Source organism: Phocoena phocoena, chromosome 20, assembly GCF_963924675.1.
Source record: "Phocoena phocoena chromosome 20, mPhoPho1.1, whole genome shotgun sequence".
NCBI lineage: Eukaryota > Metazoa > Chordata > Mammalia > Artiodactyla > Phocoenidae > Phocoena > Phocoena phocoena.
This window is the reverse complement of record NC_089238.1, coordinates 46720599-46748052: the sequence shown is the minus strand read 5'-3', so window position 1 is coordinate 46748052 and position 27454 is coordinate 46720599. Positions and strand designations below refer to the sequence as shown.

Below are 27454 nucleotides of genomic sequence, written 5' to 3'. Positions count from 1 at the left end.
TACAATGTTGTGTTAGTTTCTGCTGTACAGCAAAGTCAATCAGTTATACATATACATATATCCACTCTTTTTTAGATTCTGTTCCCATATAGGTCATTACAGAGTATTGAGTAGAGTACCCTGTGCTATGCAGTAGGTTCTTATTAGTTATTTATTTTATATATAGTAGTGTGTATTTGTCAATCCCAGTCTCCTAATTTATCCCTTCCCCCGATTATCTTTTGTATTATACTTATGTTCTCTTCTTTTTGGTTTTTGTGTATGTTTTTAATTTGTGGTTACCCTGTTTTTCAAGTGTAGTAACCCTTTCCTATATCTGCTTGCCTTAGACTGGTAGTCATATGGGCTCAAATACATTTAAGGAAATTTTTTTTTTAATCTACATTTTCTTACTCTCCTCCTCCACATTTTATGATTTTGATGTCCTCTTTTACATCAAAATGTAAATTGGTACAAACATTTTGCTAGTATTTTTATACATTCACTATATATATATATATATATATATATATATATATATATATATATATAGAACCAGTGGCTCAACAATTTCACTTTTAGGTATATAGCCAAGGAAGTGAGTATATGTGTTCATGAATGACATGTATAAGAATGTAATAACACTGTTTGTAATAGGAAAAAACTGAAAACTATCCACAAACCCATTTGCAGTAGAATGGATAAATAAATGTTATACTTTTACGCAGTAAAACACAGAAGTAAAAATGAACTACAACTCCACACATTAGTATGGAAAAATCTTGCAAAGAATGTCAAACAGAAGTAGCAGAAAGTGGGTAACTCAGATGCCATTTATATACAAAAACAGGCAAAACCAGTCGATGGTGTTAAAATTTAGTAAAGTAGTTACTTTGGGGGGGCAAGGTCACCTCCCTGCCTGTCACCCAAGATAAAAGGAGGACATAAGGGCATAAGGGCCACTCTTAGGGTTGTTGGTGATGTTCTGGTTTATAGTTCAGTTTGTGAAAATTCACTAAAAATATTTATGGTACACTTTTCTGTATGCATATTACATTTCAATAAAAGGTTTTTTTTAAAGAGCCAATTTGAAGGGATTCTTTCTGGCTTACGATGGAACAATTTGAGCCTCAAAAAGAAAAATAACTAAAAATTAAGATTACTATCTTGACCATTAATGGAAGCTGTGAAAGGTTGTTGAGGAACCAGATAGTCTGGTCAGACTGACATCACCTGAACCCAGTATAAGCCTCCTGGTGTACTGCTATCAGAAGCACAAAACCTAAGTTTCTTGCTGCCCTTCCTCTTTCCAAAAAACAGAATTGAATCTACAAAATCATCTAGGTCTAACGGCCAGTTTATAGGAAAGGCAGGCAGTGAAGCAGTAAGTAAGGAATACCACAGGAAGCAATCAGCCAAATCCAGGATGTAGGACATTTCGTAAGACAAATGACCAAATCTCCCTCAACAAATCAGTGACAAGGAGGGGATAGAAGTAAGTGAAGGAGAATTGTTATAAATGAAAAAGACTTAAGAGACATAACAATCCAAGCTCACTGTTTGAAGACCTTGTTTGTATCCTGATTGGAATAAATCTATTTGTAAAGAGCAACTTTAAAGCAATTGGGAGGGACTTCCCTGGTGGTCCAGTGGTTAAGACTCTACGCAGGGCATGCGTTTGTTCCGTGGTTGGGGAAGATCCTGCATATCTCACTATGTGGCCACAAAACAACAACTGGGAAATTTTGAGTACAAACTAGGTGTCTGGGATGGTATTGAAGGATTATTGTTAACTTGTTAGATATAGTATTGTTAATTTTGTTAGGTATAGTGTTTATGTAAAAAAAAAAGTCCTTATCAGTGAGTGCTACAAAAGTTTTTACAAGTGAAACCACATTTTAGCGTTTGTTATTAGGAAAGAAAATAATGGGAATGGGGGCTTATTTGGAACAAGATTGGAAAAATATTATTTTTGAAATTGGGTGATGGGTACTTGTGGGTTAGTTTACTATTCTGTATACATTTAAAAATGAATTCATTGGGACTTCCTTGGCAGTCCAGTGGTGGGGACTCCATGCTTCCACTGCAGGAGGCTTGGGTTCAGTCCGCAGTCAGGAAACTAAGATCCCACATGCTGCACAGCCAAAAAAAAAAGGATTCATTGATGCTACTTGGGGAAATTGTCATTCCTTTTACATCAATGTATCAATTAGAAATGGAAAGCTGTGGTGAGTCAGGCTCTCCTGCTAGCCTCATACCTGACTTATATCTTCTTTTATATATTACCTATCCCATCATTTCTGGAAACGACTTGGCAGAGCAACTAGGAGGTAACGACTTGGCAGAGCAACTCGGAGATATCTCAACAGAGCAAGAAGTTACATGTATTGGTGGAGGAGAGACTCTCCCCAAACAGGTAATATGAACATCCTTTTAAATGAGAGGTTTCTATTTACATTTAAAAAGGCAGGTGCAGATTAAAGTGGAAAACCCACAGACTTTGTAGGCAGGGGGTCCAGGTGTAGATCCTATACAAGTTACTCATTGTGTGGCTGCCTCCCCTTAGGTTTAAAAACATGGAGTAGGGGAAGATGTGAGGAGAACTTGTCCTGTCCACCTAACAAGGTTAAGTATCAGTTTAAGTAGAAGATATGAATGCAGTTTATGAACTGTCTGGCAGAAAGATTGCTATGAGATAAACAGTTTTTATTTTTAAAAATTACAGATATCACTGTCCTCAATATGAGACTTATTTATACCAACTGTGGACCCTGCCAGTTCCAAAACATCATTGATTCAGTTTTTGCAAGTTTCTATTTTTATTCATTCTCTCTAGAAAAGTTACTCTCATATAAATTTACTTATGTGTATAAATGTTTTTTCTTTATTTATTGAAATATAGTTGATGTAAAGTATTATGTTAGTTTCAAGTGTACTGCAAAGTGACTTGACATTTGCATACATTATGAAGTGATCACCACAATAAGTTTAGTAACCATCTATCCCCATACAAAGTTATTACAATATTATTGGCCACATTTTTCATGCTATGTATTACATCCCCATGGTTTATTATTTTATAACTGGAGGTTAGTACCTCTTAATCCCGTTCACCTATTTTGCCATACCCCACTCCCCTTCCCTCTGGCACTCACCCATTTGTTCTCTGTGTCTCTTAGTCTGGGTTTTTTTGTTTTGTTTTATTTTTCAGATTCCACATGTAAGTGAGATTATATGCTATTTGTCCACACTCCATACTGTTTCCTATAGTGGGTGCACCAATTTACATTCCCACCAACAGTGCATGAGTGTTCCCTTTTCTCCACATCCTTGCTAATGCTTGTTATTTGTTGTCTTTTTGATGATAGCCATTCTGACAGGTATAAGGTGGTATCTCTTTGTGGTTTTAATTTGCATTTCCCTGATAATTAGTCATGCTGAGCATCTTTTCTTTTTATGTGTCTGTTGGCTGTTTCTTTGGGAAAATGTCTGTTCGTGTCTTTTGCCCTTTTTTTTTTTTTTTTTTTTTTTTGTGGTATGTGGGCCTCTAACTGTTGTGGCCTCTCCCATTGTGGAGCACAGGCTCCGGACGCGCAGGCCCAGGGGCCATGGCTCACAGCCCCAGCTGCTCCGCGGCATGTGGAATCTTCCCGGACCGGGGCATGAACCCGTGTCCCCTGCATTGGCAGGTGGACTCTCAACCACTGCGCCACCAGGGAAGCCCCTTTTGCCCATTTTTAATCAGGTTGTTTTTTGCTGTTGAGTTGTATGAGCTCTTTGTTTATTTTGGATATTATCAGATATATCTTTTGTTAATATCTTCTCCAATTCGGTAGGCTGCCTGTTCATTTTGTTGATAGTTTCCTTTGCTGTGCAAAAGCTTTAGTTTGATGTAGTCCTGTTTGTTTATTTTCACTTGCTTCCCTTGCCTGAGGAGACATATTCAAAAAAAATACTGCTAGGACTGATGTCAAAGAGCCTATTGCCTATGTTTTCTTCTAGAATTTTTATGGTTTCAGGTCTTATATTTAAATCTTCAGTCCATTTTGAGTTTACTTTTGTATATGATGTGAGAAAGTAGTCCAGTTTGATTTTTTTGCATGTAGCTGTCCAGATTTCCCAACACCATTTATTGAAGAGGCTGTCTTTTCCCCATTGTCTATTCTTGCCTCTTTTATCGTAAGTTAATTGCCCATATAAGTGTGGCTTTATTTCTGGGCTCTCTGTTCTGTTCCATTGATCTATATATCCGCTTATGTGATAGTACCATACTGTTTTGATTACTGTAGTTTTGTAGTATAGTTTGAAATCAGGGAGTGTAATGTTTCCAACTTTGTTCTTCTTTCTTGAGATTGCTTTGGCTATTTGGAGTTTTATGTTTCCATACAAAGTTTAGAATTGTTTATTCTAGTTCTGTGAAAAATGTTATTCATATTTTGAGAGGGATTGCATTGAATCTATAGATTGCCTGGCGGGGGTATGATTATTTTAACAGTGTTAATTTTTCCAATCCATGAGCATAGTATATCTTTCCATTTGTTTGTGTTGTCTTCAGTTTCTTTCATCAGTGTCTTATAGTTTTCAGAGTACAGGTCTTTTACCTCTTCAGTTAGATTTATTTCTAGGTATTTTGTTCTTTTTGATGTAGTTCACAAATGGGATTATTTTCTTAATTTCTCTTTCTGATAGTTCATTTTTAGTGTATAGAAATGCAACAGATTTCTGTAGATGAATTTTGTATCCTTCAATTTTACTGAATTCATTTAAATGTTCTATTTTAAAATTCACACAAGAGGGATTATATAATATCTTGTTCTGGGACTGGTTCCTTTTCCCCCAACTTACTGCATTTTGGAGAGCCTTTTAGTGTCAGTACATAAAATTGAATCTCATTCTTATTGGTAGTAATAGCTGCACAGTGTTTTTACATAGGAATACATTTTTAGTTAACTCTTCCCTTGCCATGTACACTATGGTTGTTCCCTTTTTCTTTATTTCTTTGTTGTTGCTGTTGCTTCCTAATAAGATCATGCTGCATTGAGCATCTTTGTACTATTGTCTTGGCAAATATTTGTGATTATCTTCATGGGATATATTTCTAACAGAAAGATTGCTATATCAAAGGAAAGATGTATATATTTTTAGTTTTGATAGATAATGCCAAGTTGCTCTCAGGAAAATTTGTGCCAGTTTTACTTGCAGCAACAGTATGTAAGCATGCCCATTTCTCCCTCACCCTCAGTGCTTGGTGTCATCAGACATCAATTTATGCCATCTAATAGATGAAAAAGTAAAAATGTGGTCTCTTACTTGAATTTTCATTTCTTTAATTATAAGTGAACACTTACCAACCATTTGTATTTTTGTGTGAGTTGTTTATACCCTTTCTTTTTTTCCTGGTATTTTTTTTTCTTTATTCACATGAGCCAGGTATTTTATAGCTACTTGAATTGATTATGGACCTAATTTCCAATGTATAACAAATTTAATATTCCCTGTTGTTATTTAACTGGGTCACTTCTACGTTTGTTTTGTTTTAATATCTTCGTAAATATAGCTCCTTTTTGTCATTTGAATGAAAGAAAATCAAGAATTTTATAAGCTCAAAGGGTAATAATATTTTCATGGCTTATATTACCTTTGACCAGATTGCATTCTGGAAAGAATGGGAAGTGATTCATGGGTGTTGGGGTTTTTCTTTGGCATTTTCAATTGTGTTTGTATCATTTTTGTGTGACTTTTTGTTAATTTGATAGAGTTTCACATCTTCTTCAAGACTGATTTTGCATTTTCTCTAATTTGAATGTATTCTGGTTTCCATATAGCAGTCTCCCCAGAAGTCTAATCCTCTTCTAGCTTCTGCTTCTGTGGATGAGGAAGAAGTGGACACTTGCACAATATGTTTGGAACAGTGGACCAATGCTGGGGATCACCGGCTCTCGGCATTGCGCTGTGGGCACCTCTTTGGGTATAAGTGCATTTCTAAGTGGCTCAAAGGACAGGCACGAAAATGTCCTCAGGTAAAGACCATAGTTAAGAACTGTGCATGTGCACAGTCAACATGTTAAGTCAGGAGGATTCCTAGAACCACACTTATTGTGTCCCATTGGGCTCCTTAGTGCAACAAGAAAGCCAAGCACAGTGACATCGTTGTCCTTTATGCCCGAACCCTGAGAGCTTTGGACACTAGTGAACAGGAGCTCACAAAAAGGTAGGTGGCAAGAGTCTGCCTAGCTGGAATATTCCCTTTTGGTTCTTTGTATGCACCTCTGAAAAGGTATGAGTCACTCTTAGTGTGGTTCTGAGGCTTTCCTTGGGCTGTGACTGGGGATCTCTGGGGATCATTGGCAATCTGTCTAACACTGTGATTTATGATACATGTCTGACCATCTGAAGCATGGTTTGCTCTCCATATAGCATTAAAAATGATGATCTGGGGCTTCCCTGGTGGCACAGTGGTTAGAAACCCGCCTGCCAGTGCGGGGGACACGGGTTCGAGCCCTGGTCCGGGAAGATCCCACATGCCATGGAGCAACTGGGCCCATGAGCCACAACTACTGAGCCTGCGCTCTAGAGCCCGCGAGCCACAACTACTGAAGCCCACGTGCCTAGAGCCCATGTTCTGCAACAGGAGAAGCCACCGCAATGAGAGGCCCACGTGCCGCAAGGAAGAGTAGCCCCTGCTCACCGCAGCTAGAGAAAGCCCACGCACAGCAACCAACCCAATGCAACCGAAAATAAATAATGAATGAATTAAAAAAATTTAAAAGTCATAGAGAAACCTTTAGCCATACAGTAATACCTCACACCTAGGCTGGGAAGCAGACCCAATCAGAAAGGTAGCCTGGATTTTTTGTAGCCTGTCCAGATTCTTCCCTAGGGGTTACATTTACTGCCTGCCTCTGCTGCTAAATACTGTGAACACTGAATCAGGGAATCCTCTGTCTTACTCTTTGTAGCCAATTCATGGCCATCTAGAACATACTCCCAAGTCTCAATCTCCTTGTCACTAGAATAGACTTAATGATACTTTTTAAAAACTGAGAATTTTTGTTTCTTGTGTCCCTAAGCCCTCCTGCAACAGTACTCTGCAAAGAAGTCTCACAAATGAGACTTTGCACTTGTCGTACAATGCAAGAAATTATCAAGATTTTGGAAGCCCATGAACAAATGCTAATAACACTACTTATAAAATATGCTCTAAGAACATTAAAGATTAAAAATACCTGCACTGGACTTCCCTAGCGGTCCTGTGGTTAACACTGCACGCTTCCACTGCAAGGGGCACAGGTTCGATTCCTGGTCAGGGAACTAAGATCCCACATGCCTCGCAGCACAGCCAAAAAAAATAAGAAGAACCTGCACTGAGAGAGTACAGGGATGTGGGTTTGCTCATGTATTACTGGTAAAAATGTACACAGGCACAAACATTTAGAGAGGCCTTTGGCACTATGCTTCAGAAGTCTAAAAGTAATTCTGCTTCAGGCATTTTTTCTAAAGAAATGATTAAGGATATGTGCAGAGATGTACTTAGTAAGACTTGATTTTTGCTTAATACTCTGAGGCACATATCCTAGTTGATATATGTAGCTCTAGTTGATTCATTTTAATTTCTATATAATATTCTATTTCTCTAATTAGAGTTTACTTACATGTATTTCGTATTGGTGGACAGTTAGGTCGTTTCCAGTTTTTGTTAATATAAGCCATGCTGCAGAGAGATAGGTGAGTTTCTTTAGGTCTAGAAGTGAATTTGCTTTATCATAGGGTACATGTAATTTCAACTTTACTAGATATTGTCAAATTGCTCTTCCAAGAGGCTATTCCAGTATATACCAGCAGCAGTGTAAGAGATTTCTCATTTTTTTCATACCCTCACCTACTTTATATTATCAGACTTAATTTTTGCCAGTTTCATGGAGTGAAGTAGTATTTACTTTAATTTGCTTTTCCTCAATTGCGGTTGAACCTACTTTTCTATACATTGTGCTCAAATATTTTGCTCATTTATACTGAACAAAATATATTGTCTCTTACTAATTTATAGTTCTTTGTTTTCCTTATACCAACGCTTTGTTGGTTGTATACCTTGCAAATGTCATCTTCTAGTTTATAGTTTGTCTCTTTAACTTGTCTATTGTATCTTTTGTTGAACACAAGTTTTTAATTTTAGTGTAGTCATTTATCAGTCTCTCGTTTTGTGTGTTTTTGTCCCTACTACATTACAATCATGGAGATATAATATCTTCTTTTAAATGTCTTTTTTTTTTTTTTAATAAATTTTTTCTTTTTGCTGCATTGGGTCTTTGTTGCTGCGTGTGGGCTTTCTCTAGTTGTGGCACGCGAGGGCTACTCTTCGTTCCGGTGCGCGGGCTTCTCATTGTGGCGCCTTCTCTTGTTGAGGAGCATAGGCTCTAGTTGAACGGGCTCAGTAGTTGTGGCGCATGGGCTTAGTTGCTCTGTGGCATGTGGGATCTTCCTGGACCAGGGCTTGAACCCGTGTCCCCTGCACTGGCAGGCAGATTCTTAACCACTGTGCCACCAGGGAAGCCCCTTTTAAATGTCTTTAAAAGTTTTAGTTTTTACACTAGTTTTTAGTCTGCCTAAAATCTAGTTTTATGGATGGCCACAATTGTATTAATTGTTAAAATTAATAATTTAAAAACTAATAAATAATTTTAAATTAATAAATAAAAATTTATATAGAAATATTCTTTCTATATAAATTTCCATTGCTACCTCTATCCTAAACTTAGTTTCTATATTATGAATGGACTACTCTGTTGTTCTGGGGTCTGTTTGTTAATTCTTGCACCAGTACTTCAATTTAGTCTTTCCAGCTGTGAACATTATATAATATCCTTTCACTTATTCCCTGTTTCATTTGTGTCTTTTATAACTGTGTTTTGCTTCTTAAAGGCCTTAACTTTATTCCTAGGTTGCTGTTGTTAGACTGCTATTTCGAATGAATTTTTTTCTGTTATATTTACTAGTCAGTTATCTGGTATATGGGGAATTCTGTTGATCTAATTTTCTTGATCTTGACTACAGCAGCCTTGCTGAACTCTAATAGTTTGTGGGTTCTCTTGAATTATAAGAGCCACTTTATCCCTTCCTTTCTAATTTTCATCTTTTTTTCTCTCCTATCTCATTGGAGTGGAAATTTCTTTTTTTGCATTTCATATTTTGAAACATTCAGAGTTATGATTTTTATTCCTGGTGAATGTGTCCTTTCATTACACATTGTTCCTCTTTATGCCTATTCATCCTTTTTAATTCTAATCAGTCTTTTTTTAACATTTGCCGAGTGTATACTTTCTATCTTTTTAACTTAAGCCTCTTTTTAAATTTTATTTATTTATTTATTGATGGCTGCATTGGGTCTTCATTGCTGCACGCGGGCTTTCTCTAGTGGGGGCTACTCTTTGTTGTGGTGTGCGGGCTTCTCACTGTGGTGGCTTCTCTTGTTGTGGAGCACGGGCTCCAGGCACGCGGGCTTCAGTAGTTGTGGCATGCGGGCTCTAGAGTGCAGGCTCAGTAGTTGTGGCACATGGGCTTAGTTGCTCCGTGGCATGTGGGATCTTCCCAGACCAGGGCTCGAACCCGTGTCCCCTGCACTGGCAGACAGATTCCTAACCACTGTGCCACCAGGGAAGTCCAGCCTCTTTTTATAGTGTTCTTTAATTTGAATATCTGATGAACAACCAGTCCCTTATTTTCTTTTCATCCAGTAGATAACCTTGGTCTTTTAACAGGTCATTTTTACTCTTTTATAATTTGGCTCTAACTCAAGCAGTGAGCTTGGCTGTAATCCCTCATTTTGCATTTTAGGTCCCCATTCCCTAGTAAGAGCCAGATTCCTGGTCATCACTGCCTACTTCAACACTGAGACCCACCCCAGTAGGCTCATGAGTTCAGCCCTGCATGCTACTTTCCTGTAGTGTTTCTGGGCTTGAGAGATTTTTCACTCGTTATATTTTATTCACTATCGTGACATATTTACAGCAAAGTGTATATCATAGCATGAATTTACTATGTCATCTTGATGAGAAGTCTTCTGTAGCCTTTCTAATCTCCACCTGTTGCCGGCTTTCCCCCTCTAGTTCCTTAGAAGAGGAGCAGATGCTAAGGAAGAAGGCTGAGTTAGAATCGGCACAGTGCCGGCTCCAGCTTCAAGTCCTCACTGAGGAATGCACTAAGCTTCACAGTCATGTTCAGGTAAGTTTGCCTTCTCTAATCCAAAGAACTTTTGGAGTAGGAATTAAGAAGGCATCTAAATATTATTTAGTTTCATCTCAGATACGAATAGGATTTACCAGGTTTTTCAGGAAGCAAACATGATCAGCTCTTTGTTTCTGATTAGGGCTTATATACATGCTTTATGATGAATTCTACTGCAGTGTGAATTCTTAAAAAATTGAACAGCCACCTGATAATCAAAACTTGTTTAAGTCGTTTCACTTCCTTGAATCTACCAATTAAATGAGAATTTCAGACAAAATGACCATTAAGGACTTTCAGTGCTTTATGATTCCATGCTCTCCCTATTTCAATTGCTTGTTGAAATATTGTGAAAACTGCAGCAGTTCTTTAGGATTCATGTTAACATTTTCTCGTAAAGGATAAGAAATATCCTTGTATTAGATCAAGGAATTGTGTATGAGGGGAATACCAAACGAAAAAGCTTCACATTTACAAAATCTTTTTCGTTTTAGGACTTGAAAAAACTTATCGTGCAGCATCAGGGTCAGATTTCACAGCTGACTGGGAGTTCCCAAGCACGTTTCCTAAGCAGCCTGTCCTCCAGCCAGAGCCAACACAAGTACCATTTCCAGAAGACATTCACAGTGTCTCAAACAGGAAACTGCCGAGTCATGACATACTGTGATGCTCTGAGCTGCCTGGTAGTATCACAGCCTTCTCCTCAGGCCTCCTTCCTTCCAGGTGAACAGTCCAGAACCTCAGGTGGTTTTTTTTGGTTTTGTTTTGTTTTGTTTTAAGGAACATTTATTTATTTATTTTTTGGCTGCGTTGGGTCTTCGTCGCTGCACGTGGGCTTTCTCTAGTTGTGGCGAGAGGGGGTTACTCTTCATCATGGTGCATGGGCTTAAGAGATGCAGTGGCTTCTCTTGCTGCAGAGCACGGGCTCTAGGCACGCAGGCTTCAGTACTTGTAGCTTGTGGGCTCTAGAGTGCAGGCTCAGTAGTTGTGGCACACAGGCTTAGTTGCTCCGCGGCATGTGGGATCTTCACGGACCAGGGTTCAAACCCGTGTTGCCTGCGTTGGCAGGCGGATTCTTAACCACTGCACCACCAGGGAAGTCCCCAGAACCTGTTTTTATGTTCATTTTTGGACTCTATTTCTCTCCTCCCTTCTTGAAGAATCCAGGACTCACTAGTAGGTGAACACTGTCCACAGCCCACCAAATCACTTTTTCCTAGTCACTTTCCTGTTAATACAGATACTTTAGGGTACTGCAAAGATGTCTGTACTGTCTATTGACGTCATTCTGTAAATTTGTTCACCAAAAGGGTAGAGATACTGAACCATGGTAAAGTGAGAGAAGATGTACTTAGAAGTGTGGGTTGTCCAAGGATAAGAACATCATTCCTGTATGTCCCACTAAAGTACAGGTTCATTTTAGGCTAGAAATATTTGAAAAAACACTACCCCAAGCTCTAATTCAAGTTAAAACAAGATTTAATGCTTATTTTCAGTAGTGTTCAAATGGACAAATTCCAAATAAAAGAATTTGGGAACATTATTATTTTATTAATATTATACTGCTTTTCTCTTTTTTGTGTGCTTTTCAAGCTTAATTTTAGGTTGTCTTAATGTTGAAAACCAAATCTCACATGCCCAGTGTTGTAGATGTTTTTCCTGCTGTCTTCAGCATATGATTTCTGTCAACTGTCAGGTCCCTTTGCTTCAGCCTGATTTCCTGTCCCCCAACTTAGAAGTTACATTCAAATGCTTCAAAACTATGTCCCCCACACTTAGGTATATATAGGATTGGTGGTGGAATCCCTAGATTATCTTATATTTCTCTATTCACTAATATTACCTATGAGTTGAGAGGCTATCAGGAGGCTCCAATTGAGGGGAAAGTAAAAGGATTGTTTATAATGTTCCTATATCCCATTCAAGATTTTAATAAAATGATTTATCATCATATAAAACCTTCCCCATTAATTGGAAAAATACTTATTTCTTCCAGTTGTTACCCCAAATTGGGTGTGATCTGTTCCTTTATTTCTTAATGTGTCTATTCCATACTGCAAGCTAGCTCTTCCTGATAGACTGATGATGCTGATTTCCTCTTGTTTCCTTTAATGATTAACTAGGCAAATACTCATGTTCCCTTGTCGATTTAAAGCCTGTAGTTTCTGTGTTTGTTTCTCTGGCTCTCCTAATTCTGTTTCAGGAGAAAACACAGTAAACTTTCTCTCACTTTTTCCCCTAGTGAAGCAGAAGTGTGATCTTGAATCTAGGATTTGACAAATTTTGTTTGTGTATAACTCAGGTAAAATAGATTCTTGGTAAAAATAAATGTATTATCATAACCTTGTAAGAGAACAGAGTAACAAATAAATTTAAAAGGACAAGTTTTTGGCTTTCTTTTCCTCTCTTGGAATGATATACATTGATTAGCATACTTGATGTCATCTGTTTTCATTCTGTTTCCGAAAAATGTAACATATCTTGACCACCTGACACAGAAATTACTTATTTCCATTCTTTATTGTTCACTATCTGTTCTACATCTTGAGTATCTGTGGCTCAGGTGGAATAGTGTCTTTCTCTCTCTCTCCCCCAACAGCTTTATTATTAAAGTATAATTGATGTGCAATAAACTGCACATACTTAACGTGGTGTACCATTCGGTGAGTGTTGATATATGTATACACTCCTGAAACCATCGCCACAGTCAAGATAATGAACATAGCTATCACCCTGAAAGTTTGCTCAAGCCCTTTTGTAATCCATCATCCACCTGTCCCTCCCTCCTCTCCCCATCCCCAGGCAACCACGTTCTGTCATGATAGATCAGTTCATATTTTCTAGAATTGTACATAAATGGAACCATACAGTGTTACTCTTTTTTTGTCTGGCTTTTTTCAACATAACTTTTTAAAGATTATCCATATTATTGTGTCTATCAGTAGTTCCATTTCTTTTTATTGTTGGGTAGTATTCCATTGTATGTATATACAGTGGTTTATCATTCACTTATTGATAGATATTTGAGATGGAATGTATTTTTAAAATAAATTACAACCCCAGGGACTTTTTATTTTCTTTGTTCAACTAGCTTTTTCCCAGAGACATGCCAAGAAAGGTGAAGAAAGGACCTACTTGAAATGGTAGTTTGCTTTGCCCTAAATTGACTTTCAGTGATCTGTTTCACTCTCTCGTATCTTTGGCAGGCTTTGGTGTTAAGATGTTGAGTACTGCCAACATGAAAAGCAGTCAGTATATTCCCGTGCATGGCAAACAGATACGTGGACTGGCTTTCAGCAGTCGATCCAAAGGCTTACTTCTCTCTGCTTCCCTAGACAACACAATTAAACTGACCAGGTGAGTGCTTTGTGGGGAAGATGGGCCCTGGGTTGCCTAGGGTTGAATAGTGTGGAAATTAGTTATCTGTGTTATGATGACCTTGGCTTTTGTGGGGGTGGGATGGGAGATGTCTAAGGCATTGTCTTCTCAGATCCAGCTTCATTGAATTTAAAATGTATTGCTTTAAAAAGTGGACACAGCTGGTGACAAAACAGAACGTGTGGTGTTCCATCTCTTTAAAATTATATATGTTACAAAATATATCTTAAGTCACACAGATGAGAGTAGCACCCTAGAGTTGGTAGAATGACAATATGGAGGGAGCCTTGGTACTGACACCGTGGAGTCACCATACTAGCTTGGGACTGCTTATTCCTTGTCTGTTCCCGGATCGTTGTGCCTAACAGAAATGCCTACCAGGAACTCATTGTCCTGGGTGCCATGATGACTGCTCTCATCAGTAACTACATTTTATTAGTAGTCAGTTACTACATTTTATCTTTCACATGCTCTGCAAGTACCCTGAACCAGATCTGAGTGTGCTCCATGCCTTTATCTTTTAGAAAGTAGTTCTAACCCACGCACCTATGGCCACCTAATCTATGACAAAGGAGGCAAGAATATAGAATGGAGAAAAGACAGCCTCTTCAATAAGTGTTGCTGGGAAGACTGGACAGCTACATGTAAAAGAATGAAATTAGAACACTCCCTAACACCATACACAAAAATAAACTCAAAATGGATTAAAGACTTAAATTTAAGGCCAGACACTTTAAAACTCTTAGAGGAAAACATAGGCAGAGGACTACCCTGGGGGTGCATAAGAATCTGCCTGCCAACGCAGGGGATACGGGTTCGAGCCGTGGTCCAGGAAAATCCTACATGCCATGGAGCAACTAAGCCCGTGCGCCACAACTAATGAGGCTGCGCTCTAGAGCCTGCAAGCCACGTCTACTGAGCCCGCATGCCATGACTACTGAGCCAGCACACCTGGAGCCTGTGCTCCACACAAGAAAAGCCACCGGAATGAGAAGCCTGCACACCGCAACTAAAGAAAGCCCATGCAGCAACAAACCCCAATGCAGCCAAAAAGAAATATGTAAATAAATAAACTTATTTTTTTAAAAAAAACAAAAACATAGGCAGAACACTCTTTGACATAAATCACAGCAAGATCTTTTTTTTTTTTTCTTGGCGGTACGCGGACCTCTCACTGTTGTGGCCTCTCCCGTTGTGGAGCGCAGACTCAGCGGCCATGGCTACGGGCCTAGCCGCTCTGCGGCATGTGGGATCTTCCCGGACCAGGGCACGAACCTGTGTCCCCTTCAGCAGCAGGCGGTCTCTCAACCACTGCGCCACCAGGGAAGCCCGCAAGATCTTTTTTGACCCACCGCCTAGAGTAATGAGAATAAAAACAAACAAAAGGGACCTAATTAAACTTAAAAGCTTTTGTACAGCAAAGGAAACTATAAACAAGACAAAAAGACAACCCTCAGAATGGGAGAAAATATTTGCAAATGAAGCAGCTGACAAAGGATTAATCTCCAAAATACACAAACAGCTCATGCAGCTCAATGTCAAAAACACAAATAACCCAGTCAAAAAATGAGCGGAAGACCTAAGTAGACATTTCTCCAAAGCAGACATACAGATAGATGGCCAACCATGAAAAGATAATCAACATAACTAATTATTAGAGAAATGCAAATCAAAACTATAATGAGGTATCACCTCACACTGGTCAGAATGGCCATCATCAAAAAATCTACAAACAGTAAATGCTGGAGAGGGTGTGGAGAAAAGGAAACCCTCCTGCACTGTTGGTGGGAATGTAAATTGATACAGCCACTATGGAGAACAGTATGGAGGTTCCTTAAAACACTAAACATAGAACTACCATACGATCCAGCAATCCCACTACTGGGCATACACCCAGAGAAAACCATAATTCAAAAAGACACATGCTGCAGACTTCTCTGGTGGCGCAGTGGTTAAGAATCTGCCTGCCAATGCAGGGGACACGGGTTCAAGCCCTAGTCCAGGAAGATCCCACATGCCACGGAGCAACTAAGCCCATGTTGCGTGACTACTGAGCCTGCGCTCTAGAGCCCGCGAGCCACAACTACTGAGCCCATGTGCCACAACTACTGAAGCCCACACGCCTAGAGCCTGTGCTCCACAACAAGAGAAGCCACTGCAATGAGAAGCCAGTGCACCACAACAAAGAGTAGCCCCCGCTCAGTGCAACTAGAGAAAGCCCGCGCACAGCAGCGAAGACCCAATGCAGCCAATAAATAAATTAATTAATTAAAAAAAAAGAAAGACACATGCGCTCCAGTGTTCATTGCAGCTCTATTTACAGTAGCCAGGACACGGAAGCAACCTAAATGTTCATCACCAGAGGAATGGATAAAGAAGATGTGGTACGTATATACAATGGAATATTACTCAGCCATAAAAAGAAACGAAATTGGGTCATTTGTAGAGACGTGGATGGACCTAGAGACTGTCATGCAGAGTGAAGTAAGTCAGAAAGAGAACAACAAATATATTAACACATATATGTGGAATCTAGAAAAATGGTATAGATGATCTTATTTGCAAAGCAGGAATAGAGACACAGACATAGAGAACAAGTGTATGGATACCAAGGGGGAAAAGAAGGGGGTGGGAGGAATTGGGAGATTAGGATTGACATATATACACTATTGCTATTATGTATAAAATAGGTAACTAGTGAGAACCTACTCTATAGCACAAGGAACTCTATTCAGTGCTCTCTGGTGACCTAAATGGGAAGGAAATCCAAAAAAGAAGGTATCTATGTATACATATAGCTGATTCCTTTTGCTGTACAGTAGAAACTAACACAAGATTGTAAAGCAACTATACTCCAGTGAAAATTAATTAAAAAAAAAAAAGTAGTTCTGATTAGATGTCTCTTAGTTGGCTTCTTATTGAATTTCTGCATCTAAATCTGAGGGACATCATGATGCCTGCTCCAAGCCTGATATACCTTTTGACTTTTCAAGAATGCTTCAGCTTAATTTTACCCCCAAAATCAACGTACCATTATGTTTTATGTGTATCTATATGCTATGACTTAGTTTAGTAGTGTTGAAAAATGGGAGAAAGAAAGGTTAAATAGCAAAGTGTTATTAATGACTACCTCTGGATGATTGGATTATAATTTATTTTTATTTTTCTTATATGTATTTTCTAATTTTTCAACATTAAATATTGATTACCTGTGTAATAGGTAGCTATGGAGAAGGTAATAGGGGTAGAGTAGGGAATGTACTGTCTGTCTGTCCCTTTAACTTATTCTTTTACTTCCTTACAGCTCAGGAGGAAAACCTGTGTCCCCCAAAACAAATATTTTGGCATTAAAAGGAGTTATCTGGGCAGTCCCTAGGGGAAATTGGGAATCCAGATAGTTTTGGTGTGTGGTTATGTTCTTAAAGGATCATCATTAAAATGATCATCTTTACATCTTTCTTCTGTATTTGATTTTTGTAATGCATAGTTGTAAAAGTCTTTTTTAACTCCACAGCCTGGAGACAAATACTGTGGTCCAGACTTATAATACTGGACGTCCTGTCTGGAGCTGCTGCTGGTGTCTTGATGAAAACAATTACATGTATGCTGGATTGGTCAACGGTTCAATTCTGTTGTATGACCTTCGAAACACAAGCTCTCATATCCAGGAGTTAGCACCTCAGAAAGCTAGGTAGGGAGCCACCTGTAGGTAACAGCTTTCTCTTAGACTGTTATTGTATTAATCCTGTCTTTTGAGAGTGTTTCACAGTTGATCAGAATTCCTAACAGAGGGCAGTTCTCTGAGTCCACTGATCTATTCTCACTTCAGAATCAGTAACATCCTTAGAGTTTGTGTTCATGATAGTTCATATGGTAGAAAGTTCTGGTACCAAATATAACCAGATTCACCCAACATGCCAAAATGAAATCAGATCTGTGTTCAGAACCCAGCTCCACCATTTATGAGCTGTGTGACCTTGGTCACATTTCTTGGCCTGTTATGAGCTTCATCTGTGAAATATGGTTAACACAGTCTTGGTTTAATAGACACATGTCTAACACACAGGAAGAGATCAGTAAAGAGCAGCCCAATAAAAAGTGATTTAAAACTTCCCTAATCCACAGCTGAACTATATTACTATGATTTATCCATTTATAATCCAGTTATAGAGTTGGGAGGTTTGTGAAGTTGGCCCCGGTTCTGAGGATGGGTAGCCACCAGCACCACTTTGGCTCTTCAGAGTGTACTAAAAGGGGGGTAGAGCAATCTAAACGTAAAGATATCACTATAGTAATAATTGTTTACTGAAACCTAGCCTCAACACTGTGGGGTTTTCTTTTCACTTGGGTTGAGTGGAATCATTCTTCAGTGATGTGGTTCATGGGCCTGAAGGTGACTGATGTAAGTTTATACAAATACGAACTCCAGGCAAACAAGGTGACTGCCATCGATGTAGAGGATCCACGTAGAGTAGACAATAAAATACAGCAAATAGCAAGGGAAGAATATGTATTCGTTTTGTTTCAGTTTGCTTAGGTTAACTTCATTATGACAAGGAAATGAAACAAAGCAGGCAGTGTGATCACTTTGGCAGCTTCGGCAGAAACGAGTTCATAGGAACATAGTCTGTAGGCTAATATTTCTGAGAGAACTCTTGGCATGCAGGCTGGGTCATATGATTGCAGAAAGACATTTAGAAAATCTCTAAAGAAACAATCCTGTTTCTGAATTAAAATGTAGTTGCTTTAGGCTGTTTTGTTTGTTTGTTTTTTGGCCGTGCCACACAGCTTGTAGGATCTTAGTTCCCTGACCAGTGGTTGAACCTGGGCCCACAGCAGTGAAAGCACAGATTCCTAACCACTGGACCACCAGGGAATTCCCTAGGCTGGATTTTAATTGAGGGGGTCTGTTGACTACAGCTTGGAAACTTTAGTTTATTAGATGTATAAGCTGAATTTCCTTCCTGACTTTTCTTGTGTATGTGGCTAACCCCATTTCCAGAAGCTTCACACCAATCAGATCTTGTGTTTGTAACCTTGTACTTTTAAATTTCCTAGTCCATTTTTTTTCCTGTTGCTTTTAGAGCATGTGGTGTCTCCTCTGAAACTGAATGTGGAATATTATATGTATGCTCTTTTGTTTCTGCAGAGTGGGTTGGTAGTTTTATCAGCTATCAGAGGATAGTGACCCTCAGAAGTTTTTTAACCTTTTCTATAGAGTTAGGAAAGTCCTCAAGGGCTCCTGGTAGTGGGGTCTGGAGCAATCCAAGTATTGGAAGGTGAGGCATGATTTCCTTTCTTTCCCTTCAGATGCCCGCTGGTATCCCTGTCATACATACCCAGAGCTGCCTCGGCTGCATTTCCATATGGTGGGCTGTTGGCTGGAAGCTTGGAGAATGCTTCCTTTTGGGAGCTGAAAATGGGCTTTACTCATTGGCCTCATGTGCTGCCCATGGAGCCTGGGGGCTGCATAGACTTTCAGACAGAGAGCAGCAGCCGGCACTGTCTTGTGACCTACAGGCCTGGTGAGTGTTGTTCGCGTGTCCTCGTGGGACCTGTGGTTTGTTTGGGAGCAGATCGGTAGAGGGGAGAAAAGGAGAGCTTGTCCTAGCCTTCAGGTGGTACTGGTAAGCCCTTCACAGACTAATAGCTCTTGCTACTACAGTGAGGACAGTGGCCCCGAGTTCTTCCATAGAGCCCGCCTCCCTTTTCCTCACTTGTGTGAACTGGGACATATTTGGCCAGGTACTCCTTGGAAGTGAATTAGCCACTTTAGGAGCCCCTGTGACTTAAGGCAGTAGTGGAATGAGGAGACCTGCTCTTGAAGCCACTGAGCTACCCTTAGATCAGTTTCATGTTTTCTACTTGCCCCTCATTTCACTTAAAAGAAAGGCCCAGATAAGGGGAGTCATGTAGAGAGCCCAGACTCTAGGCTATTAGCTGTTCTTCCTTATTTGGGGCCAACAAACATAAGTGAAGAGTAGACGGACAACTGTAGTGGCCCGAGCCAGCCTAACTTCTCATGCCCTCCAGAACCAGGACTGCAACCCCCGACTAGCAACTATGCTAAAATTCACAGGTTTTTCCTAGCTGAAAGGTATGGATCTAAATTCCTGATGAGCTATATTGATGGTCAGGCAGATGTTTTGTAAGAGATAGTCATTAAAGTGCCCATACTTCTGCTAGTTGTGGATTGACCTAAGCATTTTAAGTTTTGTTTGAGCTGAGAAGCTTCTTCAGCAGACTCTTCTTTCCCTTTTGGTTTTAGCCATCTAGGTCCTCTATCTCCAAGGATTTGCTATGACTTTAGAAAGCTTCGGGATCCCATTTTGTTCTCTAGCTTTTGTTTGCCTCCCAGCAGAACCACTTGTATATGTTTCCCCTTCTGTAATAATATGCTTTCACTTTATATGTACAGTTCCGGGGATTAATGGGGTCCTGACTGGGGGAAGGAAAAAACCTTGTAGTCAGAACCCTTAAGGAAGACAAAAACCCAAACAGAGGTCTGGCCGGTTACAGTGATTTTCGTAAAAAGGCTAGCTCATTCTCAGAATTGTATCCCTCGTATACAAAAACCTATTGTAGATAACTTGCTTCATCCTAGCCTAGGGTTCTGAATTTCATTTGTGATGTATTATTTTGTTCTTGTTATGTTTGCTCTGTAGCTATTCATGATGGTTTGATAAAATTGTGCCCTTTCCACGCAACTAACTGGTAACCAAGTTCATGTACTTGGTTAATTTCTTTGGACCATCCCCATGGATCAATACTGATTTCTCTGTCTCATAGATAAAAATCACAGCACGTTACGAAGTGTACTCATGGAGATGTCCTATAAGCTGGATAATGCTGGAGAGCCAATCTGTTCCTGCAATTCTGTACAAACATTCCGTGGGGGACCCACTTGCAAACTCCTGACCAAAAGTGCCATTTTCCAAAATCCAGAGAATGATGGCAGCATCCTGGTGTGTACTGGGGATGAAATGTCAAATTCTGCCCTGGTGAGTAGTCTGTCAGTTTTTTATTTATACTGATGTATATAAAGCAAAGAGCCAAAGTTCTCCATAATTGCATGTATCTTCATACGTGTATGTGTGTGGTTGCTTAGTTTATTTTTTACACAAGTCACACTTTATTGATACATACTACTCTATAGTTTGCTCTTTCCCATTTAAATTCCTGTTTTGGATATCTTTCCATACCAATATCTTTAGGTTGACCAGATATCTTTCCATACCAGTATCTTTAGATTGACCTCACTCTTTTTCTGTGAGCTGTAGTGTCTCATGGGCCGTATTGTGAACCTTTTAAAAAAAGCGCTGCTGAAACCTCTATAAAATAATCGATCAGGCATCAGCTTCATCAATTCAGGATGAATTTACAGTGGAGGGATCAGCCTGCCACCACCTGAATACCTTGATCCACCTTTGCATCACTGTAAATGGGTTAACCAGAAATAATTTGCCTCTTGATGTTAGGCAAAATGAAGCACACGATGCCTTCTGTGTGTTGTCCTTGAACCCATAGAGCAGCACTGTCCGATTATGTCACACGGGCCATGTGAGCACTTGAAAGTAGTTAATGTGAATGAAGAACTTAATTGTAAAATTTTCATGTAATTTAATTTAAATGTAAAGAGCCTTATGTGGCATACCGTATAACACAGGAAACTCTGCTTAATGCACTGTGGTGACCTAGATGGGAAGGAAATCCAAAAAAGAGGGGATATATGTATATGTATAGCTGATTCATTTTGCTGTACAGTAGAAACTAAAGCAGATGTCTTTTTTTTTTCCCTTTGGCTGCGTCGGGTCTTCGTTGCTGCACACGGGCTTTTTTCTCTAGTTGTGGCAAGTGGGTGCTACTCTTCATTGCAGTGCACAGGCTTCTCATTGCAGTGGCTTCTCTTGTTGTGAAGCATGGGCTCTAGGCGCACGGGCTCAGTAGTTGTGGCTCACGGGCTCTAGAGCGCAGACTCAGTAGTTGTGGTACACGGGCTTAGGTGCTCAGCAGCATGTGGGATCTTCCCAGACCAGGGCTCGAACCTGTGTCCCCTGCATTGGCAGGAGGATTCTTAACCACTGCGCCACCAGGGAAGTCCCAAGAAAATGTCTTTTTTTTAAGAGATGTATACTTATGTATATAAGGGTAAAATGACATGATGTCAGCAAAGAAAAAAATAAAATCAATAAAGCATGTATGGTAAAAGCTTAGTAATCTGGGTGATGTATGGCTCGTTGTACTATTGTACTTTTTACTACTTTAATTTTTTTTTCCACAATAAAACATTTTTTTGAAGGAGAAGAAAGCACCAGTTAGAATATAGGGTTCCATGCGGGCAGAGACAGGGACTTTTTGTCTTGTTGACCCTTCTTTCCCTAAAAGAGTTCTTGGCACATAGATTGAAGGGGTGAATACTAGGCTTGGTTTTCAGATCCACTCACAGGTAGACTAATTGCTGATTTTAGTAGGTGAGGCCATACGTGACCTATGTCAGGTGTGTTGGCTTTGTGCAACCTTGTGAAGGTTAGGGACAGTCTGTTTTGCTCCCTCCAGTGCTTTCAAAGTTGTGTGATGATAAAGAATGCAAATCCCTAGCTGAATTGAAGGGATCTAGCTCACCTTTATCTCTGCTTTTCTTTTTTAGCTGTGGGATGCTGGCAGTGGCTCGTTGCTGCAGGAACTGCAGGCTAATCAGCCTGTCTTGGACATCTGCCCATTTCAGGTGAACCATAACAGCTACTTGGCTACCTTAACGGAGAAGATGGTCCACATCCATAGGTGGGAGTGACCATGGTCTTGAAACTTGTCGGACATGCTTCTGGTTAATGTTAAATGTTGTTTGTTAGCACCTGGCAGCCCTGAGGAAGATCTGTGCTTATTGTCTGTGGCCTAGAACTTTTGGGATTGTGGCAGTGTCCATCAAAAGAGTCAGTGACTGGTACTTCATCACATTATACATTTCTTGGGGGTAAAAGCCTTCATGAATCTTCGTTGAGAATCAATATTTTTGATCGAATTTACTGCTGAACCTCGGAGAGTATCCTCCCAGAAGTCATTTAGGATATGTGTGTGCACCAAGCATTTCCAGAGGATGTGACATCCCACCAGAGTGGTCTTGTCACTTGAGCTATATGACTTGGGAATGCGTATGTTCCTGAAGGGACTAACCATCTTCCTGATGCTGCTTGGATGCAGCCTGGATGCAAAAGAATCTTTCGTTGAACACAAGAGGGTACTGTAGAATCTTCCAAAGGATTTGATTTATTTCTGACCTTGCGGGCTGATAACCTTTTAGTAACTTGGTCTCACCCCTACAGAAGTGTGTGGTAGAGCACATCTGGTCTGCTTTGTGGCAGGAACAGTAATGTTCAGGTGTGCAGTGCTGGGATATTGGTAAACCCAGTGATGGTGGTGGCTGATGAGCTGTAGACCCTTCCCTAATGCCGAGTGTATGGAGTTCATCACATTGTGGGAGTCAAGAAAAGACCAGTTGTTTGAGCAGTGAGGAAGACTCACTTTTTTTTCTAGCCAGCTTAGGATCTCAGGATTGGTTTTATATAAGCCAGTGCTTTGAAGGCCACTCTTTGTCCCTCTCACTAGGAAAAGATGAGCCATGTGTCAGAGCTCTTACTTGAGTCTCCTAGTATGAGAGATCAGGAGCAAGGGGCTAATAACCAAGAGAGGCTTACAAAAGAGAAGCTACTCAGACTGCTGTTGAAAGCAAAAAAAGGACTTGTCGTTTCCATTTTGAAAGAGTTTCTCGATGAATAAAGTCAACCCCTTGGAGTGAGGAGCCATTCTTGAGCGTGTTTAGAATTCCCAGGTTAAATCCTTCCCCCAGGTGAAACTGATGTTTGATTCCAAGTTCCTCTGATTTGCCTCCCTTCCTAACTTTAAAAAAAAGTGTTGTTAGTAAAACAGTTATTCTCAGGAAGATAATAGTGGTTGGAGGCCTATGTGGTTTGCAGGGAGATGCCCACCAGCTTTCATTTCAGCCCTGGATTGTCCAACTTTGGGAGATGCACTTTTCTCCAATAGAGGGCTCACTTTATATCTGTTTGCTTTGCTAAAGGCTACTCTTCTAAACTATTGTCCACAACAGAACATGTCTCAAGGTGTGTGCTCCTTGTTCTTGGGAGCAGGATGGCTAACAGTGTTATTTTCTTAAATAACTGTAGAAATTTTATCATTTTTATTTTAAAACAGTTCTGACGGTCAACTCCTGAACTGTTTCCAGCATTTCTTACCAGCAAGGGGTTACTGCAGTAGATTTCCCCAGAGTTCCACATTCTAGTTGTGCTTTTAAAGAGTGGCCTCCTATTTAAGGACATTTTTCAAAAAGCCAGTTTCCAGAGCCTGGGAAAGAGCCCCCTTTTCTAGAGGAGGTGTTTCTTTTGATATGTTGATGACTAAGAATGACTGCCCAGGCCTAGAGCTTCAGTGGCAGAAAAGGATTTGAATTAAAAAGCAGAGCTTCGGGCTTCCCTGGTGGCGCAGTGGTTGAGAGTCCGACTGCCGATGCAGGGGACACGGGTTCGTGCCCTGCTCCGGGAGGATCCCACATGCCGCGGAGCGGCTGGGCCTGTGAGCCATGGCCGCTGAGCCTGCGCGTCTGGAGCCTGTGCTCCGCGACGGGAGAGGCCACAACAGTGAGAGGCCCACATACAGCAAAAAAAAAAAAAGCAGAGCTTGGGCTTCCCTGGTGGCGCAGTGGTTGAGAGTCTGCCTGCCGATGCAGGGGACACAGGTTCGTGCCCCGGTCTGGGAGGATCCCACATGCCGCGGAGGGGCTGGGCCCGTGAGCCATGACCGCTGAGCCTGCGCGTCCAGAGCCTGTGCTCCGCAACGGGAGAGGCCACAACAGTGAGAGGCCCACGTACCGCAAAAAAAAAAAAAAAAAGCAGAGCTCATCTGGTTTCAGCTGATGATAACAGAGAGGATGCAAGTGGTCAGGCCCTGGCTGCCTTTGTCTTTGGCAGAGGCAGAACCCAGGGCAGGGTTAGGATTTGACTAGTGTTGAAGTACACTCAGCTGATGCTGATTAATCCCCCCAAGTGTAGGAACCAAGGGACTTGTATTACTAGGGAAGTTGGAAGAATCTCATGTCTTACCAATCCTTGCATTCCTCTAGTAAATTTAGATGTTTTAGAAGCAAATTCTTGGGACTGTGACTGATTTCTCCAAAGGAAAAAAACTTTGCCCCTGCCCCCGCTCACCTCTGCCTGGCAGGAGAGATTACCTCTGTAGACCCAGACTCTGCCCCACCATGTTCCCTTACCCTGGCTCTAAGGTTGTTTTCCCATTTAAGGGTTTGGAGTTAAGGAGACTCAAAAATATTTTCTTGTTTTATATATCCTTGTACCTGCTTTGAAAACCGGACAGTGGGATCTCTTCATGTTCTGTGTTTTATGTTTTAATGTTAGTATGAAAATAAAGCATTTACCATGTGTACCTACTCCTGATGTCTTTTGTCTTTTTTTTTTTTTTGGCTGTGTTGGGTCTTAGTTGCAGCACGTGGGATCTTCCTTGCCATGCACAGGCTTCTCTCTAGTTGTGGAGTGTAGGCTTCTCTTTAGTTGTGGCATGCGGGCTTTCTAATTGTGGCACTTGGGCTCCAATGGTAGCCCTAGAGTTGGCCATGACCCCAGTTCCTCTCATGAAGGTGGTATCCTGATGAGGTAGAGTGACAGTACTTAACATCACTAGGCAAACAATATGCGCCTTCCCTCACCTGAGTCACTTGCTGCCTGAGTCAAGGAAAGGAAACAAACACATTAGCAGATGCTAACATTTGCTTCTCTGATTAAGACCCCTCCCTCTTCCCCCCCCCCCCAAAAAAGAGACGTGAAGTTCCTTTAGGAACCATAGTTTGTACAGCTTGGCAAATTGTTGTAAGGGAGGTAGAACACCCACACTCCAGAATACTGGGTTCTTCTCTCTGGGTCTTACAACCCTAGACAATCTAGGGTTCTCACTCTAGACAATCACTGAGATTTCTGTGACAAACAAGTTCAGATCCCTTAGCTGGATAATTTGGAGTGCCTGGAAGTATGTTACTCCATTTTTCATTCCTTTACTCTTTTTTTTTTTTTTTTCTGCGGTACGCAGGCCTCTCACTGTTGTGGCCTCTCCCGTTGCAGAGCGCAGGCTCAACGGCCATGGCTCACGGGCCTAGCCACTCCGTGGCATGGGGGATCTTCCCGGACCAGGGCACGAACCCGTGTCCCCTGCATCGGCAGGTGGACTCTCAAACCACTGCGCCACCAGGGAAGCCCCGTCCCTTTACTCTTGTTGGTATTAAGCAACTGCTGTCATTCCAGCTCAGTAGTCATACTGTTTTGTTTTGTTTCTAAAAATTAAAAAATAATCAGAATAGTTCATTTTAGATTTATAATAACAACCTACATTTACTGAGTATGTACCTAATGCTGTGGTATACCTTTTATATGAAAGGAACTCTCAGAGAAGTGAAAGAATTTGCCCAGGTGTGGTGGCCATGAACATGAGCCTTTCAGATCTCCGACCAAGGAGGGCATAATTGACTGCTGTTCCAGCTGCTGAGCTCTGAAATCCACTACTGCATCACAGCAAGGCCACACTTTCCAAGGGTTGCTCCCAGCCAGTGACTGAGGATGGCAGGGATACTAAGGCAGGCCCATTTCTGGGAGACGCTGAATGCCTGACAGGCAACTTTAGCTTGAGGACTCTCCAGTGTTGTTGGCTAAACTTTCTTAGGCTTGAACTTCAGTCTAAGTTGTTTCCACCTAACCATCCTTGCTTCCTCCCTCTCTATCTCTGCTTCACACGGGTGAGATCTGTGTATTTGCTCTAATTGCCTCATCTATGTGGAATCATGCAGTATTTGTCTTGTTGTGACTGGCTTATTTCACTTAGCATAATGTCTTCGAAGTTCACCCATGTTGTAGCATGTATCAGAATTTCGTTTTTAAGACAATGATGTTCCATTGCATGCATAGACCACATTTTGCTTATCCACTCATCTGTCGGTGGACACTTGAGTTGTTTCCACATTTTAGCTATTATGAACAATGTTGCTATGAACATGGGTGTACAAATATCTCTTTGAGACCCTGCTTTCAATTCTTTTGGGTATATACCCAGAAGTGGAATTGTTGAATCGTATGGTAATTCTCTTCTTAATTATTTGAGGAACTGCCATACTGTTTTTCCACAGCAGCTGTGCCATTTTACATTCCCACTAACAGTGCATAAGAGTTTCAGTTTCTCCACATCCTCTTCAACTCTTGTTACTTTCTGTTTTTTCTTTTTGGGGGGGGGGTTGTTTGTTTGACAGTAGCCATCTGAATGGTGTGAGGTGGCATCTTATTGTAGTTTTGATTTGTATTTACCTAATGATTAGTGATGTTGAGCATCTTTTCATGTGCTTATTGGCTATTTGTATACCTTCTTTAGAGAATATTCAAATCCCTTGCCCACTTTCATTTATTTATTTTTTAAAATTTATTTATTTTGGGCTGCGTTGGGTCTTCGTTGCTGTGTGTGGGCTTTCTCTAGTTGTGGTGAGCGAGGGCTACTCTTTGTTGTGATGTGTGGGCTTCTCATTGCAGTGGCTTCTCTTGTTGCAGAGCACGGGCTCTAGGTATGTGGGCTTCAGTAGTTGTGGCACGTGGGCTCAATAGTTGTGGCTCATGGGCTCTAGAGAACAGGCTCAGTAGTTGTGGCGCACGGGCTTAGTTGCTCCACGGCATGTGGGATCTTCTTGGACCAGGGCTCAACCCCATGTCCCCTGCATTGGCAGGCAGATTCTTAACCACTGTGCCACCAGGGAAACCCCCCTTGCCCACTCTTAAATTGGGTTGTTTGGTTATTTGTTGATGCCTAATCCCATTTT

The 27454-nt window shown here is 40.7% G+C and overlaps 1 protein-coding gene across 3 annotated transcripts in view; it reads left to right on the top strand.

The window, feature by feature from the left end:
* RFWD3 (ring finger and WD repeat domain 3) overlaps nucleotides 1-22369 on the top strand; it is a 35217-nt gene extending 12848 nt beyond the window's left edge. Inside the window, exons 3-12 of one of the 3 annotated variants that reach the window (XM_065898918.1) lie at nucleotides 2325-2395; nucleotides 5808-5999; nucleotides 6099-6190; nucleotides 10083-10197; nucleotides 10695-10923; nucleotides 13407-13557; nucleotides 17093-17269; nucleotides 18889-19103; nucleotides 20368-20579; nucleotides 22226-22369. In XM_065898918.1, the coding sequence (XP_065754990.1) occupies nucleotides 2325-2395; nucleotides 5808-5999; nucleotides 6099-6190; nucleotides 10083-10197; nucleotides 10695-10923; nucleotides 13407-13557; nucleotides 17093-17269; nucleotides 18889-19103; nucleotides 20368-20579; nucleotides 22226-22369 (1598 nt within the window). Of the gene's footprint in view, nucleotides 1-2324; nucleotides 2396-5804; nucleotides 6000-6098; nucleotides 6191-10082; nucleotides 10198-10694; nucleotides 10924-13406; nucleotides 13558-17092; nucleotides 17270-18888; nucleotides 19104-20367; nucleotides 20580-22225 lie in introns of all 3 variants that reach the window. The other 2 variants (XM_065898917.1, XM_065898919.1) reach the window with 2 other exon arrangements.
* The last annotated feature ends 5085 nt before the right edge of the window (nucleotides 22370-27454 follow it).